This window comes from Dipteris shenzhenensis, chromosome 5 (genome assembly GCF_047967505.1).
Source record: "Dipteris shenzhenensis isolate YYH24624 ecotype China chromosome 5, Dip_SZ_1.0, whole genome shotgun sequence".
NCBI classification, from domain to species: domain Eukaryota; kingdom Viridiplantae; phylum Streptophyta; class Polypodiopsida; order Gleicheniales; family Dipteridaceae; genus Dipteris; species Dipteris shenzhenensis.
Genome location: NC_141600.1, coordinates 19,914,004 through 19,938,686, shown reverse-complemented (window position 1 = coordinate 19,938,686; position 24,683 = coordinate 19,914,004). Strand labels below are relative to the sequence as shown.

The window sequence follows — 24,683 nt, the reverse complement described above, 5'->3', positions numbered from 1 at the left end:
TTTATGGTGATTGCATTTGTGCTTTATACTTGGCTTCAATAGAGGAAAGCAAAACCTGAACTTGTTTCTTACCGAGCCATAAAATGCAAGCTGGTGCCAATGAGAAACAAAAGCCAAACGTGGAACTTTCGTAAACTGAAACACGAATGTGAACCCATGATGATTTTGTCATAATGGAAAATTGTGTGCATCCTAATATGGCTGAGGCTCTATAGCAATATTCACGATAGTGCTTGTCAAAGCATAATTGACCTCAGCATTGCTTTGCCTATTGGTTGCCTTGGTCCTCGCTAAAAAAGCTTGTCCCTTGGTGTCTTGAAGAGTCAACTAGGCCCACCTTTGGAATTGCCCTAGAGTATTCTTCTGAATTCTGGGCAGTCTCATCAGTCATTTAATCCTTATTACTTTAATGACAATTCATTTACATGATATAACTCCTGTTTAAAAAAAGGAAGCAAGAGGGTCTTATTTGAATGTTACGATCAAAATCTCCCTTAGTATGCTATTCCACGGATGGTGCATTTGACTTGTATGAAGTCACATTGACTAGACGAGCAGCCAACAAAGCATAAATCATGCATTTTCTCAACTTGTAGCACAAATAAATAGGCAGCTGCAGGAAAATGGCAGCTTTAGAATAAACTATTTCTAATTAGATTGAATGCACCTCAAAGTCCTGGCTCGTGGCTTAATTGGCCACTCCTTACAAATGTCACGTACTGGATAAGTCTCTGCCAATATCAGGCAGGTCAATACCTAGTTGAGCAAGATGCTGTGCTTGCAGGTCAAGAAAGGCTTCTTCTTGCCATGACAGCTCCTCTGACAACCGGAAAATGCTCTCTTGCTGTGACTTTGCCTGAATCAAAATATTTGAGACATCGTTTAGATCATTGAAAGATATAAAATTCTCACATAGTAACTTCAAATACTGTAATTATCGTAGGCACAGGCATAATTGTACAAAATGACCACAATTTCAGTTCATTGAAAATAGATTGATTATCATTAGACTATCAGAATTGGCAGGAGCTCATTACAAAATAAATTGATTATCCCTAGACTAGTAATATAGGCAGAAGCAGCAAGCCACAGCTAACAGAATTTCCTCAAGACCAGAAAAATAGCAATATAAGCATCATATATAGATTCTGTTACTTTGGCTGCAATCTCTCTAAACTTTCACTGAGTATGGAAAAGAAACAAGAAGCTTTCCTTAAACGAGCATTGTAACAGAATATAGTATTTCTGGAGTCCTTAAACGAGCTTTGTGACAGGATACAGTATTTATCGAGTCGACTCTTCAGAAAATACTCATTACGTCAAAAAACTTGCTAGAAGAAGATGATGTTCAGCAAGTAAAAGATGTCATTAAAGTGGTGTAGCCCAACCTCTCCTCGTCTACTTGTCCCCCCTGCCCGTACCTTTCACTCCTCAATCCCTCCCACCTCTCTTTACTAGCCCTACCCTCCTCGCCTCTTCAAGCTCGAATTATAAATTTGCACACTTTTTGGCTGCTTGTTTCTCTTGCACATGATAGCTCAAAAGAGAGGCCTTTCCGTGTATTTTATCCCAAAAAGAGGTCTCATCTACAACCAGTGTGCAATTCATTCCTTTAGCCTGCCTTTACACACCCAGGATGTCAGCCTGTCTTGTAGAAACAAAACATCTGTCACTTTTGGGAGGGTACTTTTCTTTCACTTTTCCTCTAGGCCAAAATAGAGGTTTCTTATTTGTTTATGCATAAGCTAAGATATTTCCTTAGGTGATAAACCTTCACGAATTCCTTCATGTCGATTTCTTTCAACAAAAGCGTCATCTTCTCTTTTGGGCCCCTATGTTCTCTTTCTTTCAATTTCACCCCATCTTTTTCTCTCTTCCTTCTAGTTTCTCAAGCAGCCAACTGCACCTCAAAGCCAGATGGGAGGACTTTGAATGAAGCCACTTCAATTTGACATGCCAAATTGGACCTGTATTTTCCAGAGCTGGAAATTGCATCCCTAACTCCTACTTCCTATGTGGAATGGGAGGTCATTTCATTAAAAACTGTCTGCAAAGAGTGAGCAAGAGCAATGCTTTTAAACAGAACGATGAAGAACAGGGATGCCCGTGTGAGTCTGGCGAGACACCTCAGAATGATGCTAAGGAACAAGATGCAGTCAAGGAGATGGAAGGAGGTGCCCTTAATGAAGGTTCAGGGAAAGTAGCAGATGATGCAAGAAAAGGATTAGTGCCTCCTATAATACTCTAGACAGTAAGAATTAGCAGATGATGCAAGAAAAGGGCCTCCTATGAATATTCTAGACATAAAAAATTATAAAGATAATTTGGACAAAGGCAAAGGAATCGAAACTTGAAGTCCTGAATGAGACATGAACAGTGGAGTAGGTGAACGTGAAGAGGACATCCCTAAAACCCAGAATTTTGAAAAGCAACTCAATGCCTTTGACAAAGCCAATATTGAGCATAGGGAAACCCCCTTCATCAAGGTTTAAAGGCAAAAAGGGTGCAACTATGCCAGATAGAGTTGGCCTCAGGGAAGTAGTTCACCAAGATTCTAGAGAGAAGAGGAGGCTCTCAAGAGGCTTCATGGAAGAAACATATAACTAGCTTTAAGGCAATTGACCTTGTAAAGCTAGCATTGGTTGCACTTAACAACATAATCCTCCACATATAACATCATCTTTGGCCAATGTGCCTTTTAACCAAATTCAAGATATGATGTAAGCTTGGATGTCCAACACTTGGGACATCATGACATTCATATAATATCTCCACATTGGACACAAATACCTTGCCAATTTCAAACAATAATCCATTATTGCTTTGCTATTTTTCTCTCTACACCACTACTTTGGTTCAGGTTTCCAGCTGTCCCAAATCTCCGACTAGACCTCTTGCCAAATGCTCTCAAAAAACTTGTTGAATTTTTACGACTAAACCTTTACAATGCTGCCCACACTAACGATGTAGACCACTGTGCGAGGCTATCGAAGAGGCTAGTGCTGTCCACGGGCATGCAGTAGAACTGCGTGAGAGAGAGAGGTGAACAGAGCTGAAACTGAGGACTATGAGCTGAAATATGGAGCTGAGAAACTGAGAGATGAACTGAGTGAAAGCTGAGAGATGAGAGCTCAAAGGTGAGTTGAAAAAACTGTAGAATAAAACTGAAAGAGCTGCTGAAACAGGCACCAAACCTCCCTTGTTTGCTGGTTTGAACCCTTTTGAAGTGCTGGGTGTACACCCTCCTCAAGAGGCTGATCTGTACTGCTGGTTTACTGCTGCTGTGTAGGGGATCTCTGGAGAGGACAGGGCTGCACAAGAGGCCTCGAGTGGAGCTGCTGGAGGCTAGGACTGACTGAGGAATTGAGGGGGCAAAGGTGTTAGAAATGACCCAACAGACGGTACGCACAGCGGAAGACTGATAGTAATGCCCAGGAGATCAAACAGTGTGCCTCTGGGGTGTGGAATCACAAACTTCTTAACTTATGTGCATAGATGTGCAAGCCAGTAAATAGACAATGCTCAGAAACAAATATAGAAGCAAGTCTTTATATTTCCGTCCGTCCACAAAGTAGGACAGGATACAATACCAAAAGGCCCTTCTACTACAAGCCTGACACTTCTAAATCTCTGAGCTCGCGTGCTCCACCTCAGGCATATGTAGACTCTCTGTCTAGATCCCTTCCACCTTGCTGTCCGGAAGCCAGCGTAGGTGGGCAGCCACTCTAGCTCAGTCTGCAGCTTCTCCTAGGTCACCTTGTCCTCCTGAATGTAGGCCTAAGGCTCCCCCTTTGCTGCTCCTGTCTGCTGTCCTGAGGGCTGCTCCAAGTGATGAATGAATGAGGCCCAATGGCCTCTTTATATAGGCCCCAAGGGGGCTGGCAAAAACCGACCTGGTAGGGGAATATGGGCCGACCAGACTGCCCCTCCCTACCCGACTTTATAGTCTGTAAACCAACCTCCAGGCAGCCCTTGATTGGCCGACCTGGGCTCTCTTGGGCTACTGCCAGGCCCTAAGGGCAGCCCATATAGGGCCCTACCCTTGGGTCCTTCTAGGGCTGGATGGCTGCAACTGTTCCGCCATCAACAGGCCTTTCTTGCAGGCACCCTTGCCCTGCCATGCTGCACCATGTGCTCCTGCCCTGTGCCAGGCTCTCTCCAGCCACGTTGGATAGACAAAAGCAGTAGAGCCTAATCCGCCTTCACAGCCACCCTCATCCGCGTTTAAGACAATAGAACACCACCATCACAAGGAAAAAGCATCCATTCTTGCAATTCACAAGGCAACCACCCACATAGTGACCACGGTTAGTAACTCATCACCCATCTCTATGTTCATATAATGAATCCCAAAACCACGGCAATCTCTTGCTTACCAAGCTCATAGAGCTCTCACAGACCTTTGGCTTGCATAATAGAGTCACTTCCCCATTTCTACCTCATGCAATGAAATCTCTTTGTAGCTTCTCTATTCATGGTGTACACTAGTCACCCAAAGTATTCTGACCAAGCCTCTATAGTAGCAACACCACACCTCATGTGATCACCAGTCAAGCCCTTCATGAAGCTCCCCACCTGCAATAGCTCAGCCGCTCATCACGTGATTAGAACCGGCATCGCAGCCTCTCCCTTGCTCTCAGAACTCTCCTCGTCTGTGGTACTCCCACACTCCATCATTGAGTTTCTATATCCTCTCCAACCAAGGAATTCCTCCATGAGCTTCCCCAAAAGCATAGCTCGTCACCTCGCGTCCACCTAGTAGTGACCTGCGCTGTCCCCATGGCCCGTCTTTGCCTTCGCGCAATGACTCCCAGCACTGCACCTCATGCTCATGGAATCACGGACTCATGTCGCCCGTCATCTCTGTCACTTTGCCTTCGCGCAATGACTCCCAGCACTGCACCTCATGCTCATGGAATCACGGACTCATGTCGCCCGTCATCTCTGTCACCCTACGCACTTCCTCCCCATCCTTTACATGAAGCTAGCCAGCACTATTACTTCACTGACTCTCACGGAACACCCACCTCCTAGCTCATGCAATCAACTCGTCCTTCGAACCAAATCACAGCTCCCCTCCAGTTGTCATCTTATGTGAAGATAGCTGTCTCACAGTAGCTCTGCTGATCACAAAGCACCTACGTCGTCATGGTCCTCCAGGACTTCACGAAAATAGTCATAGCGACACCCATCCTCCTGCAAACACTCATCTTTGCGACCCCCGAGCTTCAGAAGCTCTCCCCTTTAACAGAGCTGCCGCCTTCTTGTCGCTCACAGAGGTCTCCTCCTCTATCTCCCTACCAACCCGTCGAATTCTGCCCCCCCTGCTGCCTCTAAGCTCCATTCACCTTCTCTGTGAACCCATGATCACCTCTCCAATGCTCTTGCCAGCCCAAGGCCTCTCCGCATACGTGACTTCCAGCAAGCCTCTCTCCATTAAGGAGCAGTGCGCCTTCCCATCAAGCTGCTCACAGAGCTCTCATCTCTCTCCTCTGTTGCCCATCTGTGCCTCCGCTATTTCTCTCTCTCTGAGCCTCTCCATTTCCATCGTCCCTCAGCCCGTATATTGGCGACTCCTTGCACGCTACGAGCCTCTCTTGCTCCACGGAGCACACCCCCTGTAGTAGCAACGCACTCCCTTCTAAACTCACTCCATGTCCTTTTTCTGTTTCCTGAACTCCCTCCCCGGTCTCCTAGCTCCTTCTCAACTCCTTCATCCAGAAGAGCCTCTTCTTCACGTGAAGCTTCTAAACCAAATCCCCCTCCGGCCAGGATCCCTGTGCCACCTTCATAGTTACCATCTTCACGTCCCACCAGCTCACAACTAGAGGCTTCCTTTCCTATCACGTAGCCACGTGCATGCATGCTTCTCTTCTCCAAAAATCAGCCACGTCATCCCATGCCTTTTACCACTCTTCCACCCTTCCTTCAAACTTTACACCAAGACCATGGATGCCCAAAATCCCATTCTTTAACACACCAATGCATGCTAAAAGCGCTTAGCACCATATTGCCCATGATGCAACATATGGTGAGTACCATTCCGACATAATGGATTTTCAAGACAGCCACGACAAAAAAATACTCATGTCCTCCTACAAAAAGGATTCGGGACAACCATGAAGAGTACATGTCATCCCACAACAAAACTCCGCCACACTCTGGATACCATACTCTGAATTGTCTAGTACACCTACACTACTTTTCATCATCTCCCAGAAGTTCCTGTAGAAGCCTCTACCATCTGTACATCAGTGTAGAGTCCTTTTAGGAGTGCCTAGAACTCAATACCACCACCAACTAGCTATATACATAGCTATGCACCTACACTGCAACATACAACAAGTAAAAAACATATTTGCATTTTTGTCCACACAACGTGTGCAGCGCCGTACAGGTCTGTACATTAGCTGATGTCAGCGCACCCTTCACGGGGCCCTGTTGCAGGCCGTATGCCTGTCTTTTGCTTTGACAGCTGTCCATATGGCAGCTCACGTGCTGCCCATGTGACAGCCCCAATATCACCAGGTCTACCTCCCCCATGCTCTCCTCATATGGGAGCTTACAGATGGGGAGGTGACCATTCCAACAAAAGGGCCCCTTAAATAGGACTTAAAGTCCCAGCCAACCAGCCAGCCATAGGCCAACTGAAAGGTCGGGCAAAAACTGACCTGGTTGGCTGATCCTTGGCCCTCAAAACAAGGCCCGTGGGCCTATTTCAGGGGGAGCTGGGGGTTGCCTATAAAAGGCCCTTCATTCCTGCTCCTCCCCATATCTTAGGCCATTCTTTGGGGGCCCTTTGGGGCTCCTATCCTAGGCTATGACCTGGAGCTACCTACTGTTTTCCAGTGGGTACCAGTGAACAAGAACTTGATCTAAGGCTTTGAGAGACTGACCTACGTAGCTCAGGACTAACTGTCCCTGGACTAGGGCTCACAAAACTGCACCCAAGTACAGGGGTCCAGCACATCAACATGGACCTAAGTATTCAGCAATTGTGCATAGTCAAACAGTGGCTATAGGTGTTGAAAGAGGTTCACTTGCAACAATGTGGGAATACTCCACACAGAGCGAACAAGCTTGCATGCACTCCAAGGTGATGTGGAACAAGACCAATTCCTACAAGTCAATAGGATCTGCCATTATAAATAAGAAGAGGAGTCATCGACAGGGCTATAAGAATAGACGTGCATAAAGAGGAGAAGACAAAAAGATTTGCCGCAAATTCTGTACGGCAACTATTTTGAGTGGTGAAAACAATGTCTATTCAGTCTATAATGCATCTCTGCACATCCAACTAGATAACAACAACAAAAACAGGCAAAACCGACTCCAAAAAAGGCTCAAGTCCAGCTCCTTGTCGCACTGTAGTGGCTTGGAGACTTCAAGATGAAGGTTTTGCAGCTCGCTGTTATTATCATAACTCTGAAGCACATGTCTTCAGCCTGATTTGAGGCAGAATTTGGTATGAGATCTTCTTTGTTCATGTCCTTCCTCTACATGATTGTGAACCACTCTTGGGTTTTATTGCTTCTGCTTTATACATATGTGCGTGTAGTGAATCTCTGACAATTTTGAGATCGATCTGTGGTCTCTATGAAACTTGACTTCTTATAAAGCAAAATTTTGATCGTTTTGAGGAACGTAAGTTATGTGTTCAGCAACGATGGCTCCCCATACTGCTCTCATAACGAAAATCCTTCGATTCAGGTAAAATGGAGCAAGGCTTTGTCATGGCTTACAGCCAAGGTTCAACCGTCACATAAGAGAGTAGCATACTCAAAGTGTAGCCTGAAAAAAGAACTATCTGAGCTTCCAAAGGTGCTTGAAGGCAAAGCGAGACTTTGAATACAGTATAAAATCAAAGCTTTTGGCAAGAAATGAAAAATATAGAACAAAGACTTACTATTAGTTCCACCTCTGCAGACAAAATGGCCATGATATACCAATGCAATACAAAAAAATGGTATGAAAGTGTGCTTGTCTTCTAATCTTTTCTTGAAAACTACATGAAAATGAGTGGAGAGGAGGACAAGGTCGGTGGGGAGAGGAGATGGAAATGGAAAGGGTTGCAATGAAACAACGATTAACAGTTACTGGTAGCTTTGAGCACATAATGATCAACAAAATACAAGCATTATCGAATTGAAGACCATGTTGGAGTTATAATGCACACTTACTCCCAGTTGCATCCATTGAATAAGCTGCTTGTATACTCTTTCGCGATCATCAATCAGGTTCTCCCTCCTCTCAATGAGGCTTAGCTTCTCTTTTGTCTGTTGCAAATCCTCAGAAAGGGCCCTACACTTAGAAGTAAGTTCTCCACATGTAGAGCAACATGTCCGATTCTCTTGTATTTGATCTTGCTGTACACTACCACACCTTTCAACTGGTAGCTGTTCATGCAAGCTGTTTGGAGCTGGATGTGAGGAGTACATTCTATTTACTTGGGAAGCCTCTGAGTCTTCTTTGGGCTCCTTAATTTGATCAGTGACATCCTTCTCATTGGTAAGCTTTTCTGATCCTTGATAAAGTCTTTCCATCCCCATCACCATGGAGAACTTTGACTGCTCAGACACAGAAAGCTGAGAGGAGGCCAAACAATCCTTGGTACACTTTGATGTGCTACCTGCACTTCCAATTGTTTCAATATCAGTTGCCAGTGCAAATGAACTTTGAACTATGTTTATGTCATTCAAAAGTGAGTGGCTACACTCTGCTCCTCTTTGCGATTTGTCAACTTGTCCTATAGTTACACTTTTGGTCTGATAAAGTTGACCTTCCTGTATACTTTGTCTGTGCTGTTGCAAAATCTCAGAATCATTTGTCTGACTACTAGTTTCAAAAGGTTCCTCACCAACCCCAAAAGAAGTGGCATTTCTCAACACTGAAGAAGATAGTACATTGATTGCTGCAGAAGCATCATTTTCCATGTGGGGAATTCTCTCTGGTAAGGAAGAGGAAGACCTTGAGCTGGAACCTCCAGACCTGGGTGATACTAGCTGGCCAATAGGGCTGCCAGGATAGAGCTGATATGCAAGTTCAAGATTGGGAGCAGGCAAAAACATTGGATTATTATGTTCAGAAGAATGTTCAGGAAAAGAGCCCTTAGAATTTAAAGATGAAGCGACCAGCTCTGCTAAAGGAACCTCTGGGGATGGAGGAGTTGTGAGATGTGCAAGCTCTGGAGGTGGTGTAAACGGAGCTGTCGAGAGAGGAGTGCTAGGTGCAGTAGTTAATGTGGAGTAAATTGGAGGGGTTACTAGTACAGCATCAACTGAAAATGTCCCTGCTGCAACTTTTCTTGGAACGGAATCAATCTGGAGGCTTGGTTGGCCACGGTCATTTCCTGACTTTAAAGGGAACAGGGTAAGCAAGGCTGCAGGTGATGGTATAAATGATAAATTGTCTGAGTATTGAAATGAGGCAGGAGAAGATGGAGGGACATGCATCGCTGGAGATAAAGCAGCTGCTTGATTGAGTACTTCCAATGAAAGGCTCTCATTCTCAACCTGGTTTTGTAATGTGGTTGGTCCACTAACCAGCTGTGTTGAGGGTCCTCTGTCATCCCGTTTTCGTGATGCAAAACACTGGAATCTCCCCCAGCAACATCTCCATCCTTTTTGCTGAAAACAAAGAAAAGGATATATATGAATGCTACAAAGCCGCATTTATTTAATTTTTTAAGTAGCATTAGAGGCACATTATTGAACGAACAATCCTCAAAAGAATCATTGACCTTAAACCAAGCCTCTGTCAGCTCCATTTTTCTTTCTTTATTTTTCATGGTTCCTTCTAAAAAACTTTTATTACAATCTTTTACACCACTGTGCATGAGTTTTATCACATTAATGCAGCCTAGATGCCTTTGTTTCATGTCTCAAATAAACTCTCAAACAGCTGGCCACTATCGTGGCATTGATCATATTGACCAGTGACTCAGCGTACCAATGGATGATCCTGATCTTTAATAACTCCAGACTGTTACATTAATAACAGTGTGTGTGACATTACCCCCTGGGGGGGTGGCTTCAGTTCGGAATTCTGGGCTAGACATCAATCAGTTACCAACAACATTCAATATCAATCCAGGAGACTGTTACATTAATAACAGTGTGTGTGACATTACCCCCTGGGGGGGTGGCTTCAGTTCGGAATTCTGGGCTAGACATCAATCAGTTACCAACAACATTCAATATCAATCCAGTGACTTCATGAATTTCGCACTGCTCCACACCCATACCAGAATAAGTTTTGTTCACCCATTGTGGAAGACAACAGCAAAGGCTCAGATGAAGGTGGACATCAGCACCTGAGACCAAGAAGCGAAAATGCTAACAACAAAGGGCAGGATGACTATCATAAGGTTAGAGAGACAGATGCTATTAACAACACCAAAGAACTAGGAGACATTGGCAGGGATGGAAGATGCAGAGGACGATCAAGCAGGAGATTAGAGAGCAAGCTGAATGGTGTAGATACAGACAAGAGTCAGGCCTCCATAAGCTATGAACTCTTGTAATCCCATATGAATGGACAATCCAGAAGACTTGGACTTACTTGAGCTGTACATGTCACGACACCAATGCAGGCAGACCTTCAAGAGGTGACGTATTGCTCCCCATCGTCACTCCCTTCCCGCTCCTGGCAACAGCACCCCCTCCCCCCCTTTCCCCGGTCCCGTCTTGCTCCTCATCGTCATCCCCTTTCTGCCTCCTTTGTCTTAGCAGCAGGCCCCCTCCTCAATCGTCACCCATTCCCCCCCTTGCTCCCCATCGCCAAGCCCTTCCTGCCTCCCTCTCTCCTAGCTTCCCCCTCCATCTCCCCATCGCCACCCCCTTCTTGCCTCCCTCACTCTTGGCAGCAACACCCCCACCTCGTCACTTCTCCTGCCCTCTGCTCCCCATCACTTTTCCTCCCGAGCGGCCACTTCTAGCACCTAGCCCCGTTCCTTACTCATTCCTGCCCTGTCTTCTCCTTAACAATAGCAAACACCCCACCACATCCTCTTCTGTTTCTCCATCATGTTCCTCTCCTTGCGCTATATGTCTAGCCTACTTGGCCTTCAATTTATCCTACAACCCATCCTAAAGGTTGTCAATGCCTCCAAGTCTACCTATACATTCATCCCACAGTTTCTTGGTGCATTGCAACCTCACCCACGAGTTCTAGGATTTGTCACACCTAGGCTGCAAAGTGCATCGATTGACTACCTCAAGAATGGCTCCCAAAAATAAATTCCCAACCTACAGTTGTCAAAGATACCCTTCCCACGTATTATCCAATGCAAGCTGCAGACCAAGGGGCCCACTTTTGCAGGTGGCACCTACAAACCCGACACCCCAATGCTAGAAAATGAATATGTGTGGAACTGGCACCACAGGTTCCTTAGCCCTTGTAGGATCGTTGGTTCTAAGATGACAAGCAACCTTGGGGCACACAAGACTTGGTGAAGAACAAGACATGGAGGCCCTCTGCCAAAATCTCATCAGCTTCCTATCTTCAAAAATCTCCGTCGTCACAAGCAAATCGTAACGGCCGTAACTATCTCAAAGGAACTTCCTTTTACCACTTTCTCCACCTGCTCAAGGTCGAAGGACAATTGCGGGGATTGAACATCAATGTTTTGTTGAAGTTTGATTAGGACGTCATCGAGCTCGCCCGCCTCTTCCTCAACAGCACCGGGGAGATTCACTGGAGGGGTTCCTTTTATCCTATGAGCGGCATCTTGATCCATATGTGCTCATCCATGATTCCATCTAGAGCTAGTATGCTCTTCTTGCATTACAATTCATTATTCAAGAGATTCCTTTCCCTGCTTGTGCTCATATATACACACACCAAACAGTCCCACCTATTTAGTTTACTGAAAACGCAAGTGCTCTCTCAGCCCATTTGCCCTCCATTCCCAAAGAACTTTGCCTTCTCCAATATCCATGCCTATCGCAGCTGAAAACTGCAAATTTCAGCCCATCCTCCTCTTGAAGCAGTTTTGAGATTGAGGGCTGCATGATCCATAGCTTTTGCAGAAGTTCTCTTCTATCTGCAGTGTCTCTTCTCTCATATCCAACTTCAAGAAACAAAATTCTGTAATATGAATCGTCCTATGACCTCTTCTCTCAAGCTATTGCTGGCCCTATTGTTAGAATTTAGGACATCTCATGAGTGAGGGCTTCTATGTGGGTGTGCCTGCCCTGGATAGGGTCGTGTTTTCTCTGTATTTGGGACCTGTTTAACGCTATATCTGTGGCAGGACTTGGGGCCAGCTGGCTTGGGCTAACCAGGCCACTAAGGTTGGCTAACCCTGGTCGGGTCAGTCGGCTGACCAAGGTTGGGTCAACCAACCTGACCTAGGTCAGGTTAGCCAACTTCAAAAAACAATATAAATCGTCCTATGACCTCTTCTCTCAAGCTATTGCTGGCCCTATTGTTAGAATTTAGGGCATCTCATGAGTGAGGGCTTCTATGTGGGTGTGCTTGCCCTAGATAGGGTCGTGTTTTCTCTGTGTTTGGGACCTGTTTAAGGCTATATCTGTGGCAGGACTTGGGGCCAGCTGGCTTGGGCTAACCAGGCCACCAAGGTTGGCTCACCCTGGTCGGGTCAGCCAACCTGACCTGGGTCGGGTCAACCTGACCTGGGTCGGGTCAACCGGCCTGACCGGATCGGTTGACTACCCTGGGTCAGCCACTTCGCAACGCCTTGGTCGGCCATTTTTATAGGGCCTTCCTCCACAATGGATGTGTCTCATCCCACATACACACACACACACAGAGTTTGTGCACATTCGGAGCCATACTTTATATGGATATCATGTCATAAGTTCCAAACATCCAAGCATACATTGGATTTGGTGAGAAGCCACTTTTGTTGGCCAAAAATGAAATCCTACCTAGAGAACTATGCAATTAAGTGCAAGCAATACCAGCTGAATAAGGCCGATCACCTAAAAGCCGGAGGCATGTTACATTTGGGGACCATCAGCTCTGCTGTCTCTCTCTCCCTCTCATTACACTCTTAGAGAGCCTTCCACTGTTTAGTTCAGTCAACTTAAGCGGTTACTTTTACCTCCCTGAATAAAGGACATGCCCAAATTCACCCTACAAAGATAAATGAACAGTCTTTAACCTCATGAACAAGGTAAAATTTTCCATTGATACTTTGACATTCCTCCCAATGTCATAAGCCCACAAACAGGAAAGTATAGGCCATTGTATGAACCCATGCACAAGCCCTAAACCTAGGGGTGAACATTTTAAATAATTTACATCATGATTCTTCCAGTTTGTGTACAACAACATGCATTGACAAAACCATTGCCAGTTTTAGCATCACAAGCATTTGAGAAACATACGCTCTTAAATTTCAAGAGAGACCAGTCAACTAATGGTCCAATGTGATATTGCCATTCATTGAAGGTGTTCCCACATAAACAAGTGAGTACAAGTACTCGTGAGCACTGCCTTCAATTGGTTCTGTCAAAGGAAAACAATTGTCAAGATGAATGAATGATTAATTTGCAACACCTATGATGGAAGCCCGTGTATAGGAAAGTTCGAATGATTTGCAAACTCCGTGAGAGAGAAAGAGACAGAGAGAGAAGTAGTACTCGTGAGCACTGCCTTCAATTGGTTCTGTCAAAGGAAAACAATTGTCAAGATGAATGAATGATTAATTTGCAACACCTATGATGGAAGCCCGTGTATAGGAAAGTTCGAATGATTTGCAAACTCCGTGAGAGAGAGAGAGACAGAGAGAGAAGTAGTAGAAGAAGAAGTAGAATTTATTAGCGTCCTTGGGGGGCCAAAAATGACCCATGGAACCCGTCTCGATACAATGTAAAAAGAGTCTCCTCAAGGAGAGGGGTCAGGAGTCTGAGTTCCTGACGACAGGTAAAAAGACGAGTGACAAAAGATCCCAATGCTGCCGGAGAGGCAGTGAAGAGAACTGATGTCAACTGAGCAGAGTCCCCCAGTATCTGCTGGTAGTCCTCCCTGATATGTGCATATCGGGGGCACTGTAGAGCTACATGTGCCTCCGTCTCAACTGTCTGCATGTCACAAAGGGTACAAACTCTAGCATGTCTGGGCTGGGTGTATCCAAGCTCCCTGCTCAATCGCAAATGTATGAGATCTGGTACGGACCCTGGCGATGTTTCTGCGATATATATATATATAGAGAGAGAGAGAGTGAGTGAGTGAGTGATTGAGTGTGTGTGAGAGAGAGAACCAAAATAGTAGGGGGCCACGTGACGAAAAATGGTGTGGGACACTTTTTTAAGAAAAGTGTAATGATAGCTCTGACTGGAAGGCAGTGCTACCAAAGCATCTCCAGTACATGCAACTCAGTCATAATGTAGGGTAGTTTATGTAGTGGCAAACCCAACCCTAGCCTGTGGCGGCGAATAAGATGGTAACAACAGCAAATCTGTGTTAAAGCACTTGAATATTTTGCCTTTGAAACTGCAGAAAGCTGAGTTCCTTGATCCTGGCGTAGTTAACCTCAACCTGGTTTCCTTGCATCAAAGCACGATAACAGTGTCTTCACAGGAGGACCACTGAAGTAACCTGATACTGCTGAATATGAACATTGTCATGGAGTAGCAATGAAACAAGACAACCTATGAGCATGAGCTACAATAGGGGTTGCCCAGGGCAATAACCTTCCCCTTTTTATTGCATAGATACTCGAAAGTTAAAAAGGGAGCCCACAGCCAAAAGCTGTGCACAAAGTGTGGACAGAAAAGCAAAGGTATGCATTGCCCCAGAAAAAGCAACAACCAACATGCATTGCCCCAGAAAAAGCAACAACCAACAATAACCATATGGGACAGCTCGTGTCGATAAGGAGGACCTTGGCGAAACTCAAACGTTTCCAATAGCAGTGCTAGCAAGAACTGGAAGATGGAAGCCTCTTCTATGAATAGTTGTTAGCACAGTTACAAACTGAACTAAAAGCAGAACAGATCTGTCAAATTTATTCCCAAAGATCATGGCAGGTATTAGACACAGCAAGCAATACTTCAAGACCGTGGACTTTGAGTCACTGGATTGAGCCGTGGCCCCCGTTCTCTTTCACACTAACTTGTAGAGGGTGCGCTAGTTGAATATTCTTGAAAATCGTTCGTAATGACATTAGATGCTGTCCTGATCAGTGACTTTAGCTCCAAAACCAATTTATGTGTTGTTTCTGTACTTCTTTGAAAGAGGAGTAATATGCCCACCAGATTTTCTACACAGGCAGCCACGCACTCGAGAGCGTCACAGAACTCGCAGTATCTACTAACAATAGGGGCATTAAACCAATGCCGAATTGATTTATTTCACTATCGGAACCATGGTCAAGAACTAGTTTTGATCGCGGCCCAGATCTTAACGCACTCCCTCTCAATAAACCTCGTATAGGTCTCATTTAAGACGTCGGCAGATCTCCACGGGAATTCCAACAATCATATAATTTCGGGGTGTTGACGTTCATTACGTAAGTAGTTATAAGTGCACGTTCCGTCGCCTTAGATCTCTTGTGCATTGCAACTGCAGTTTTTTTTTTCCCAAGAAAAGGCCGGCAGTTTTAACAACCCGTTTCTTAGAAATGCTGCCTAGCTAAATGGCTAGCCTTCTTTCGGTTTTGTTGCTGTTACACTTCCATTTCTCAGCTGGAGAATCGCACAGCTTTCAACTCACCGAGCCTTCAAACGCGACGGGAACTGCTGCGGGGCTTGCAGGCGTCCAGTCATCGTTACACAGAGCGCTGCCGCGAGTGCGACGTGGCATTCCTCGGCGAGCTGCGAGGGGGGGGGGAGGGACATTGGCGAAAGCGCATCCGAGAGCTCGTCTTGGAGACGCGCGAGCACCGATCTTGGTGAAGCAAAAGAAGGCACAAAATGAAGGCAAAGGGGAAGGAACAGGGAGCAAATTTGTGGAGCAGGAAGGAGATGGAGGATGGAAAAGGTAGATGAAGAAGATGGAAAGGCGAGGAACGTGAAAAAAAAAGAGGAGATGGCGGGGTGGCAGAAGATGGAAATGGACAACAAAAAGGCTGATTGAAAGCTTTTACTGGCAGCACCTGTTCATCATCAGAAAATGAACAAGAATAGAATACAAAAAGGCCTTATAGAAATAAATTAGGCTCGGATGAAAACGACGACTCCCCGAACCTCCGCCTCGTGCTTCGTCTCCCCCTTCCCGAACCTCGTCTCCTCTCAAATTCGTCCCCCAAGCCTCCGCCCTGGCCTTCCCGAACCTCCAGCCTTGGTTCCGAACCTGGCCGACTATTCTCCCTTTTCTTTTCTTTTCTTTTCTTTTCTTTTTTTTTTAAGGGGTGGTCAGCCCAGCCAACACAAAAGTTGGCGGCACAAGAAGCCCAAGGCCCTACGCTCTAAGCAACTCTGAGGAAAACGCTACCCTTAACCCACATCGACTCCGACTCGAACCTCGAGGAGACATCGACTTACCAGAGGATCCTTGTTCCTAATTGCTAGGCTAAGATCGCTCAACTTCAGTTTCACTAGGGACACAACCGCAACCTCTCTACACCCAACTGTGTCTTATTTTGAAAGACTAACTTGTTTTTAAGTTCCCACACAACCAACAAGACCGAAGCTCTAAGATGGCTCCAATGAAGGGGGACGTTCATTCCACAGGGCTTGCCTATCCGCAAAATTGTGTATGGGAAAAGGTCATCTAGCCACACAAATACAAGCCTTTCATCGATCAAACAAATAACACTATCAAACCGCAACTTGGGGGGCCCAAGTTTGAATCCACTCGTGATTGGTTTAATGGTGTCAAACACTCTATTCGAGTGACTCACCCTTGCCAACTCATTTTCTTGTGCACAACAAGTAGATGGTCGCGAAACCCGTGAAACACTGGCAAGAACTTTCATTGGCGGAGAGCAGGCCAATCAATCCGCAGGCCGATGGTTTGACCCCACTTACTACACTCATACACTTTTGGAAAAGTTTCTGTTAGGTACGTATTCTGTCTATTAGGTCTGGGTTTATTGACAAAAATTAGACACCTATCCAAGATATTAAGTGAATTCTTTTCGAAAAACTCTTTATTAGCTAAAGCTATTGTCTCTACTTTCAGTGCGCCTCTCTCTCTCTCTCTCTCTCTCTCTCTCTCTCTCTCTCTTTCTCTCTCTCTCTATCATAGTAGATGGATCAAATTGCCAACCTCACATATTAACTTGACCTGAAACTAGCCTTGACTTAGATGCTAAACAATTTCACTCCCTTGCAACCCTCCATCAAAGCAATACATGCACCATATGTATGGTGACCATATGCATGAGGGGACCCACCCTAAACCAACTCATCCACAAATTCAGCAATAAACTCATTGCAATTAGTTATGGTTCGAGGTTGGGCTCAAGTTCTAAGAGAAACCAACAATCCACGAGCTAAATCATATTGTTGTCAATCCTCAAAGTGGCAAGGGCTAAGTGAAACATATGTTTCATTAGATATGGAAACTATAAGAGTAGTTCAATTACATACCTTTATGAAAGAACTTCTAAAAAAGACGAATTAAAGAAGCAATCTAGCCTTTTGCATGTGACCTTTATTTTAGATTAAAAATGCACCATTTCCCTTTATAGCATATATCACTTCCTCACCTTGGTAACATTGCCCCATGGGCCAATGTCAATTTACTTTGGGACATAGACCCTAGTCACTCTCCCTACCTCACTACCTCACATTGTGTTGCCATGTTCTATTCTCAATCACAAATGTTTCCATCTACAACTCCATCGATGTGACAACTCTTGCTTCGCATGAGACCAAGTCCTGTCATCACATGTATGTCATTGCCTCGGTTGCCTTGCCATAAATAAAGTTACTTTTGGATGTTCTAAGTCAAACAACGTGCACCTCAACCTTACTCAAAAATCAACCCATGAATAAATAGATGATTGCCCCATATACAACCTAGTTCTCTAGTGCCATATATTCATCTAGATAAGTCCTTAGTGGCAAAAGATGAGCAAAACAATTATCTCCATGGGACTTACGGAGTGTAGCAACCCCACCATCAAGTAAGACATGGGATGTGGGAAGTAGTCATCAATCCATCATCATGAATACTCCTATTATTATTAGCTTACACAATGTATAAAATGGCTGCATGTGGATCTATCAATGCATGTCTTATTCTAGCTTCACCTTCAACAAATATTCACACCTACATGTGGCGAACATTATACACTTCATGTGCTCATCATCATGTCTGCTAGTGATAGGGCACCTCTACTCCATGTGGTCTATCATGGGAGAGGTTGACACTTCTCTCTCTCTCTCTCTCTCTCTCTCTCTCTCTCTCTCTCTCTCTCTCTCTCTCTCTCTATGTGTGTGTGTATGTGCACGCATGTGTGTGTGAGTGCGTATGTCCATGCATGTGTGTGTGCACATGCGCAAGTGCGATTGGTATGTACTCCACGTCAAGCGTTTTGCCTCAAACGAAGCCCCAACCACCCTCGAAGATTCCTCTTGAGACTTCAATGGGAATTCTCATTGAGAATATGGGTAGCATTCCTTCAAGACTTTGATGTGCCCTCCTTTCACTCAATGTGTCACCTTCATGGCTTCATTGCAATTTGGTCGAGAGGATTTGAACTTTGATCCATGGCTTGCTTTGCCCTTCATTTCTTTTGCCTTGGCCTTTGCTTTGTCATGGATCCCCTTAGTCTAGGGGGTCAACATAGTCCCCAATTGTTGATTGAGCCATGTCCTCATAGCTTCAATCTCTACTTTTGTTGGGTCATGATTTTCCACATTTTTGCTAGGTCATGATTCGCCACCTTTTGTTCTTGTTCTACCTTGGGATTGGCGGGTTTGTGTAGGCATTCAACAAGCCCATTATACATGTGGCTTTTATCATTGCTTTTGTCAGGCCACGATTCACCACCTTTTTTTCTTGTTCTACTTGGGATTGGTAGGTTTGTGTAATGATTCGTCAATTCCATGATTTGTGTGGCTAAGAACTTGATGGCTCGATACATCTTATTTTGCCAACTTGTAGTAGGTGATTCACTCTTTCTCAATGTATGGCATTCCATGTTAGCAATGGTCTCTAGGAGCATAGGTTAGTGTTATGCTACCATCACCCAGATCTTTACCTTTTGGATACCGAACACGATAGCTCTATGAGACAATTTCTTTATATTCATGGGTACTCTCAGGGGAGCAGAAGACACAAACTCTCTCCATTAGATCTCCAACTAGCTTTAACAAATATGTAGCCACCAGTAGGGTTTGTTGCATCATGCAAGGCATAGATTATCAGAGACTTGGCTTGGCCGCAACTTTGGGCTCATCTTTTGTGATGTCAACCACCTGAGTCACCCCTTATGCTCATTGATTTGCTATGCATCTTTACTCCTTCAAGACTTCATTCACTTGGTCCTGGATGTAGGAAGACATTGGCCCCTCCTCATGTCTTTTAAGGGTTGTTGGGGTCTGTTAGGCCAGCGTAGTTCTTGATAATAAGGTTATTATTTCCAAGGTTTTGTTTGTCAAACCCCCAAATGTTGAATATGCACCCCTATTCATCTTTCTATAGGGCATCAAATTTGGAGGGATTGGATGGCTTGGCTTAGAGTTGTAGTAGCTCCTCTACTTTAATATTTAGCTTGTCCCTCTATTATGAATGCCCTCAAAAATCTCTTAGGCCTCATTTGAGAACTTGAGTTAGGATTTGGAGACTAGCACTTTGTCTCTTATGCACAGTTTGCTCATGTCTCCAATACCTCTACTCATGCCTTTGTTTCAATGTTCTCCTTGATTACTTTGTCCTTTTTTTTTGATGTGGCCTCTTGTGCTTTTTCATTTTGCCATTAGGCTCCTACTACCTCTAATGTGGTACATGTGGCCCCTAGCCTCTATAGATCACCTTTGCTTCTTATAAACCAAACTCCATGATGTCGAGGGGCTAGAAAGCATTTGGAAGTATTCATTGCTATAATGCTTGAGTTCCTATGCGATAGCCCTATTGAGATTTAATTCAAGTGATTCGTGGTAACCCTTCTCCTTTGAAGGTGATCCATTATTGCCACTAGTTTGTCATTTAAAGGTTCTGAGGTTGTTTGTCACCTACATATATAATCCATGTCATTGTACTATCATGGTGAATATCCATGCTTATCATGCGACAGACCTACGCTCGACCCTTGTGGAAGCACTCCAAAATGTTGCCACTATTTCATCATTTAAAGGTTTTGATGCTTTTTATACCTACATATATAATCGGTGTCATTGGTGTGTAGCTTAGGACCTTGGGTCATGGTCTTGTAGGATATGTAGGCTCAAGTGTGAAAATTATAGGTTGTGCACACTTGTATGAAAGAAACATTCGTCCTCACGGCTGGAGGAATGAAGGTCTTTACCTCCATTAGGAGCTCACATAGGCTCAAGTGTGAAAATTGTAGGTTGTACACACTTGTATGAAAGAAAAAATCATGATCACAGATGGGAAAATGAAAGTCTTCACCTCCATTAGGAGTTCTAAGAGCACGAAGGATTTCAAGTTTAGAAAGGTGGCCCAGGGTTTTGAGATCTCTCTCTTTACATTAGGAATTGTAGGACTCTCTCTCTCTCTCTCTCTCTCTCTCTCTCTCTCTCTCTCTCTCTCTTTCTACATGTAGGGATCCTATGTAGGACTTGCATGCATGAATGATATGACTTTCTCTCTTTGCATGTAAGAATCTTAAGACTTTCTCTGTCATCATGTAGGATTCACTTGAATTTCTATATGTGAATCTCTCTGTCTACATATAGGAATCACATGTAGGATTCGTGTGACTTTCTCTCTCTCCATGTAGGAACCATACATAGGATTCACCAGAGAGAATTTTGACGGATTATTCCTAAGAGTCATTTTGAGAGTTTGTTCCTGTCGGCCTTGTAACTGCTTTTTTCTCACTATACCTAGTCTTTTTCTTTCTAGAATTAGATTTTACAAGTATGCCCATATCTTTCCTAGAGGATTTTTTACTATGCCTATTCTATTAGATCTTTCTACTATTCTCTAAATGTAATTAAAAGTGGAGATTTGCAACTACTGTACACACATAGTTTACACAATTTTTTGATGCTTATGTCCTTTTTGACACAAGATTAACATTCACATATTTGGTTGTGGGTAACCATCATGTAAGCCCCTGCTCCTTCTTATTCAGTTTCTTGAATGGATGTTTGGTTCCAGTTACTCTTCTTGCACCTGTCCATCATTTATCTCTTCAATATTTTCCTGATCAGTGTAGATTTTGTAAATGTTTCTGAGATTGAAGTTGGATGCATTACTACTTCCTACATGGGCTTGGACTCTAAAGGCTTTTGGGGTGGCTCATCAAACGAATCATCCAAAGATCCATGATTGCAGGTGTATGCTCCACTTTGGCCTTTTTGTTTTCTCTTGCAAACATGTATAGGTGTGCCCCAACTCATCACACCCTTTACTTGCCAAAATGTGGTCATTTATATTAGTCATGAGGAGCTTTGCCCAACTCAACACACCCTTTACTTGCCAAAACGTGGTCATTTATATTAGTCGTGAGGAGTTTTGCCCAATTCACTTTTGTTCCCATGGATGCCTTGATAGCCTTGATCGCCTTGTGGACCAACTGCCTTAGAACACATGTCTAATATCTACAACTAGTTTTTAATCTAAAAGTGTTTGTTTGCATCCACCTCCATGGCCTTGCTTGTTATGTATCCTTGGCCTTGTAGCCAAGCTCCTAATGACTCATCAAACTCGGCTCTTGCTAAGTCATCTTCTTAGTGGGTGAGCTTAACATGGCTACCACTGTTGCATCATTCACCCAGATTCACTTGCTTGCCACTTTCACTAATTTCCCACCCTTGTATGTGTCGATCGCCTCCCTCTGGTGCAATAAAATACATACTTCCATGGGTTTCTTGAAGACTATCAACCCCATTCATTCTAAACATTCTATTGATGCCATTGGTGGGCAGATTTGTTCTTAAGGGTGTTGTATATCAATTGCTTTCAACTTCTCTATATTCTTCACCTTCTTTGGAGCCAGATGTCTCCTTATCTTTGCTAGGCATCTTCCATTTAGATGGGACGTTCACCATGATCTTGGATTCCACCTCTTTCGTTTCCTACAAAGTTAGTTGTTGCAACGTGTCAAAAGCTTCCTATGCAAAGTTAGTTGTTGGAACATGTCAAAAGCTTCCTGTGCAAATTGCAAATCAAGATGGATTGCTATAAGTTTGGTGAGATGGGGAAATGGGATGTCGAGTGCAAGACACAGAGCATCAGTGACCATTCTTCTCCTTGATTTTATTGAATGATGCATCCAATCATAGTGAGCTTAAATAGTGGTGGGTGTAGGTTACCTCCCCACAATTGGATGTGAACTCACACACACACACTCATCCCCTTGGGGTCCCTTGTAGTCTTTGGGTGGAACAATATTTGATGACCCTTGCACACACTTGGTGCCTGCTAGCCTTTGTGTAGCATTCATTATAACAATATTATTATGCCCAATCTATACACTCTTTGTGATCCCCTTGGAGACCCTTAACTAAAAATTTTGGGTCTTGTCGACATTTGAAAGAAGAAAGAACAATATGAAAACAGATTATATGGGGATCCTTTGTTAAAAATTTAGTGGCATCCTTCATTTAAGTAACTATTTTCTTTCATGTGTTTATTTACCTTATACTATTCCTTGAAAGCCCCACTGCAAACAATTGCTAGAAGTGAACCATCTATAAATATGATGGTAATGAGATGTACTTTATAGTGGTAGATAGACTAGCATGAGATATTGAGGTCTTACCTCTGGGTTGGGGTGGGCCACACACACACATTAATCTTGCTTAATAATTATCTCATTTTCACACACAGACACACACACACACATTTTTGACACTATCACATTTAGACTCACACACACGTACACACACACACACACACACACACACACTTCCCCTTGGGGTCCCTTGTGATTTTAAGAATGCATACTGATCCCCTCGAGGGGACTTGTGTAAAGTCTATGCGTGAGAACACTTTAGAGGAAGAATTTGGGGTATATTATTGGCATCATCCCCCACATAAAGAACTTGGACTTGTGATTGGGGTTTAATCGTGTTGGAAAAGTTTTGGATCAGTACTTGGAGCTTAGGAGATTTTCTATGTGTTAGCCTATGGGTCGAAAGCACCATGTATCACCTTCACCCTCCTTTAATTGATGAATTTTGAGGTATGGACCCTTGAGATTTTCTAAAATGTGAGGGGATTGTAGTAATCTAGAAGCCGTAAAAGTATGAAGGGTACATGATAGATTTGACCATTTGAGAGGCAATAAAAACTCCAATTACAATGGAGAGTATAAAAGTCTAAATCTTTCTTATATTTATGATAATTGGACTAGAGTTTATAGGACTTACCTTTGGTGGCCTCGCCCCTAAGAATATATAGGGAAGACCTTTTCCACTATGGAAGTATATGAGCTTACCCCTAAGGGCCCCCTTGTCCACTTCTTACAATTTTAAATGATTAGTAATAGAAGGCATACCTTGAGGACCATGCCTTCACCCCTTTCGTGACCATATACATGAGGAAGTTCCTAGCTTCTAAATTCATGAGGAATACATAATTTTTTTGAGGGAATCCTATGTGTAAGGATAGATAATTACATTATATCTATCTTAGATATGGGTAGTTCAATGGTACCTGTGCAAACATGAATACTACATGATGGGAAGTACACGGTGGGGAAATTCATGTGGAGGCTGGGATTAACTCTAGTGTGTACAAGCTGGTGACAAAATATGAAGAGGGGAGAGGAGAAGAGTGGAGATGAGGAGAGAGGGCACAGCTAGAGAGCACACCACAAATGACTAACTATACACTAGATTTAGTTGAAAAAATAGAATATATACAAACCCTTTTAGGGTTAGGGTTAGGGGATCTAACCCTTTCCTTTATAGCACTCTATAAGGTTAGTGCTATGCACATATGATCACATGATGGTGCTATGCACACATGATCACATGATGTTGAGCGTGAACTCTCAACACCTTCCCTCAAGATCAACATCATGAAGTAGGCCTTCCCTCAAGATGATGATTCTGGGGAATCGAAGAAGGACTGAGCATTACATTCCATCACACCCCTTTAATGGGAATGTCCTTCCTCTGCATCAAACCAAGAGCTAGTCGGTGTTTCTCGAATAGCTCTTTACCGAGTGGTTTGGTAAAGATGTCTGCAACATTTTCTTTGCTATCACAATGCTGCAGTGTGATGTCACCAAGTAACACTCTTTCTCTGATGAAGTGCTCTCTGACATCAATGTGCTTTGTTCTGGAGTGATATACTGGATTTTTGGCCAATGCTTGAGCTGATTGATTATCACAGTATATTGTTGTTGGCTTTGACTCATCAAAGTAATCTGTTTCTGACAATGGTCTTCTGAGCCATATAGCCTCACATGCACCTGTAGTGAGTGCTCTATATTCTGCTTCAGTCGAAGACAAAGAAACAGTTGGCTGTTTGTTTGACAACCATGATATAGCACCTTGACCAAGGAAAAATGCATATCCCTGTGTCGATCTCCTAGTCTCATGATCTCCAACATAGTCACTGTCACACTATCCATGCAACCGTGGATGACTTCCTCTGTATTCTATCCCAAACTGTCTTGTATCTCT

At 43.9% G+C, this 24,683-nt stretch overlaps 1 protein-coding gene across 1 annotated transcript; it reads right to left on the bottom strand.

Annotated features, from left to right (window-relative positions):
• Positions 1 to 495: 495 nt before the first annotated feature.
• On the bottom strand, positions 496 to 16,047 carry LOC147901728 (uncharacterized). Its single transcript, XM_087375267.1, has 3 exons — positions 15,682 to 16,047; positions 8,181 to 9,626; positions 496 to 856 (listed from the first exon to the last, which is right to left on the bottom strand). The coding sequence occupies exons 1-3, from the start codon at positions 15,769 to 15,771 to the stop codon at positions 713 to 715; spliced, it is 1,680 nt and encodes a 559-aa protein (XP_087231393.1). The 5' UTR covers positions 15,772 to 16,047; the 3' UTR covers positions 496 to 712.
• Between the last annotated feature and the right edge of the window lie 8,636 nt (positions 16,048 to 24,683).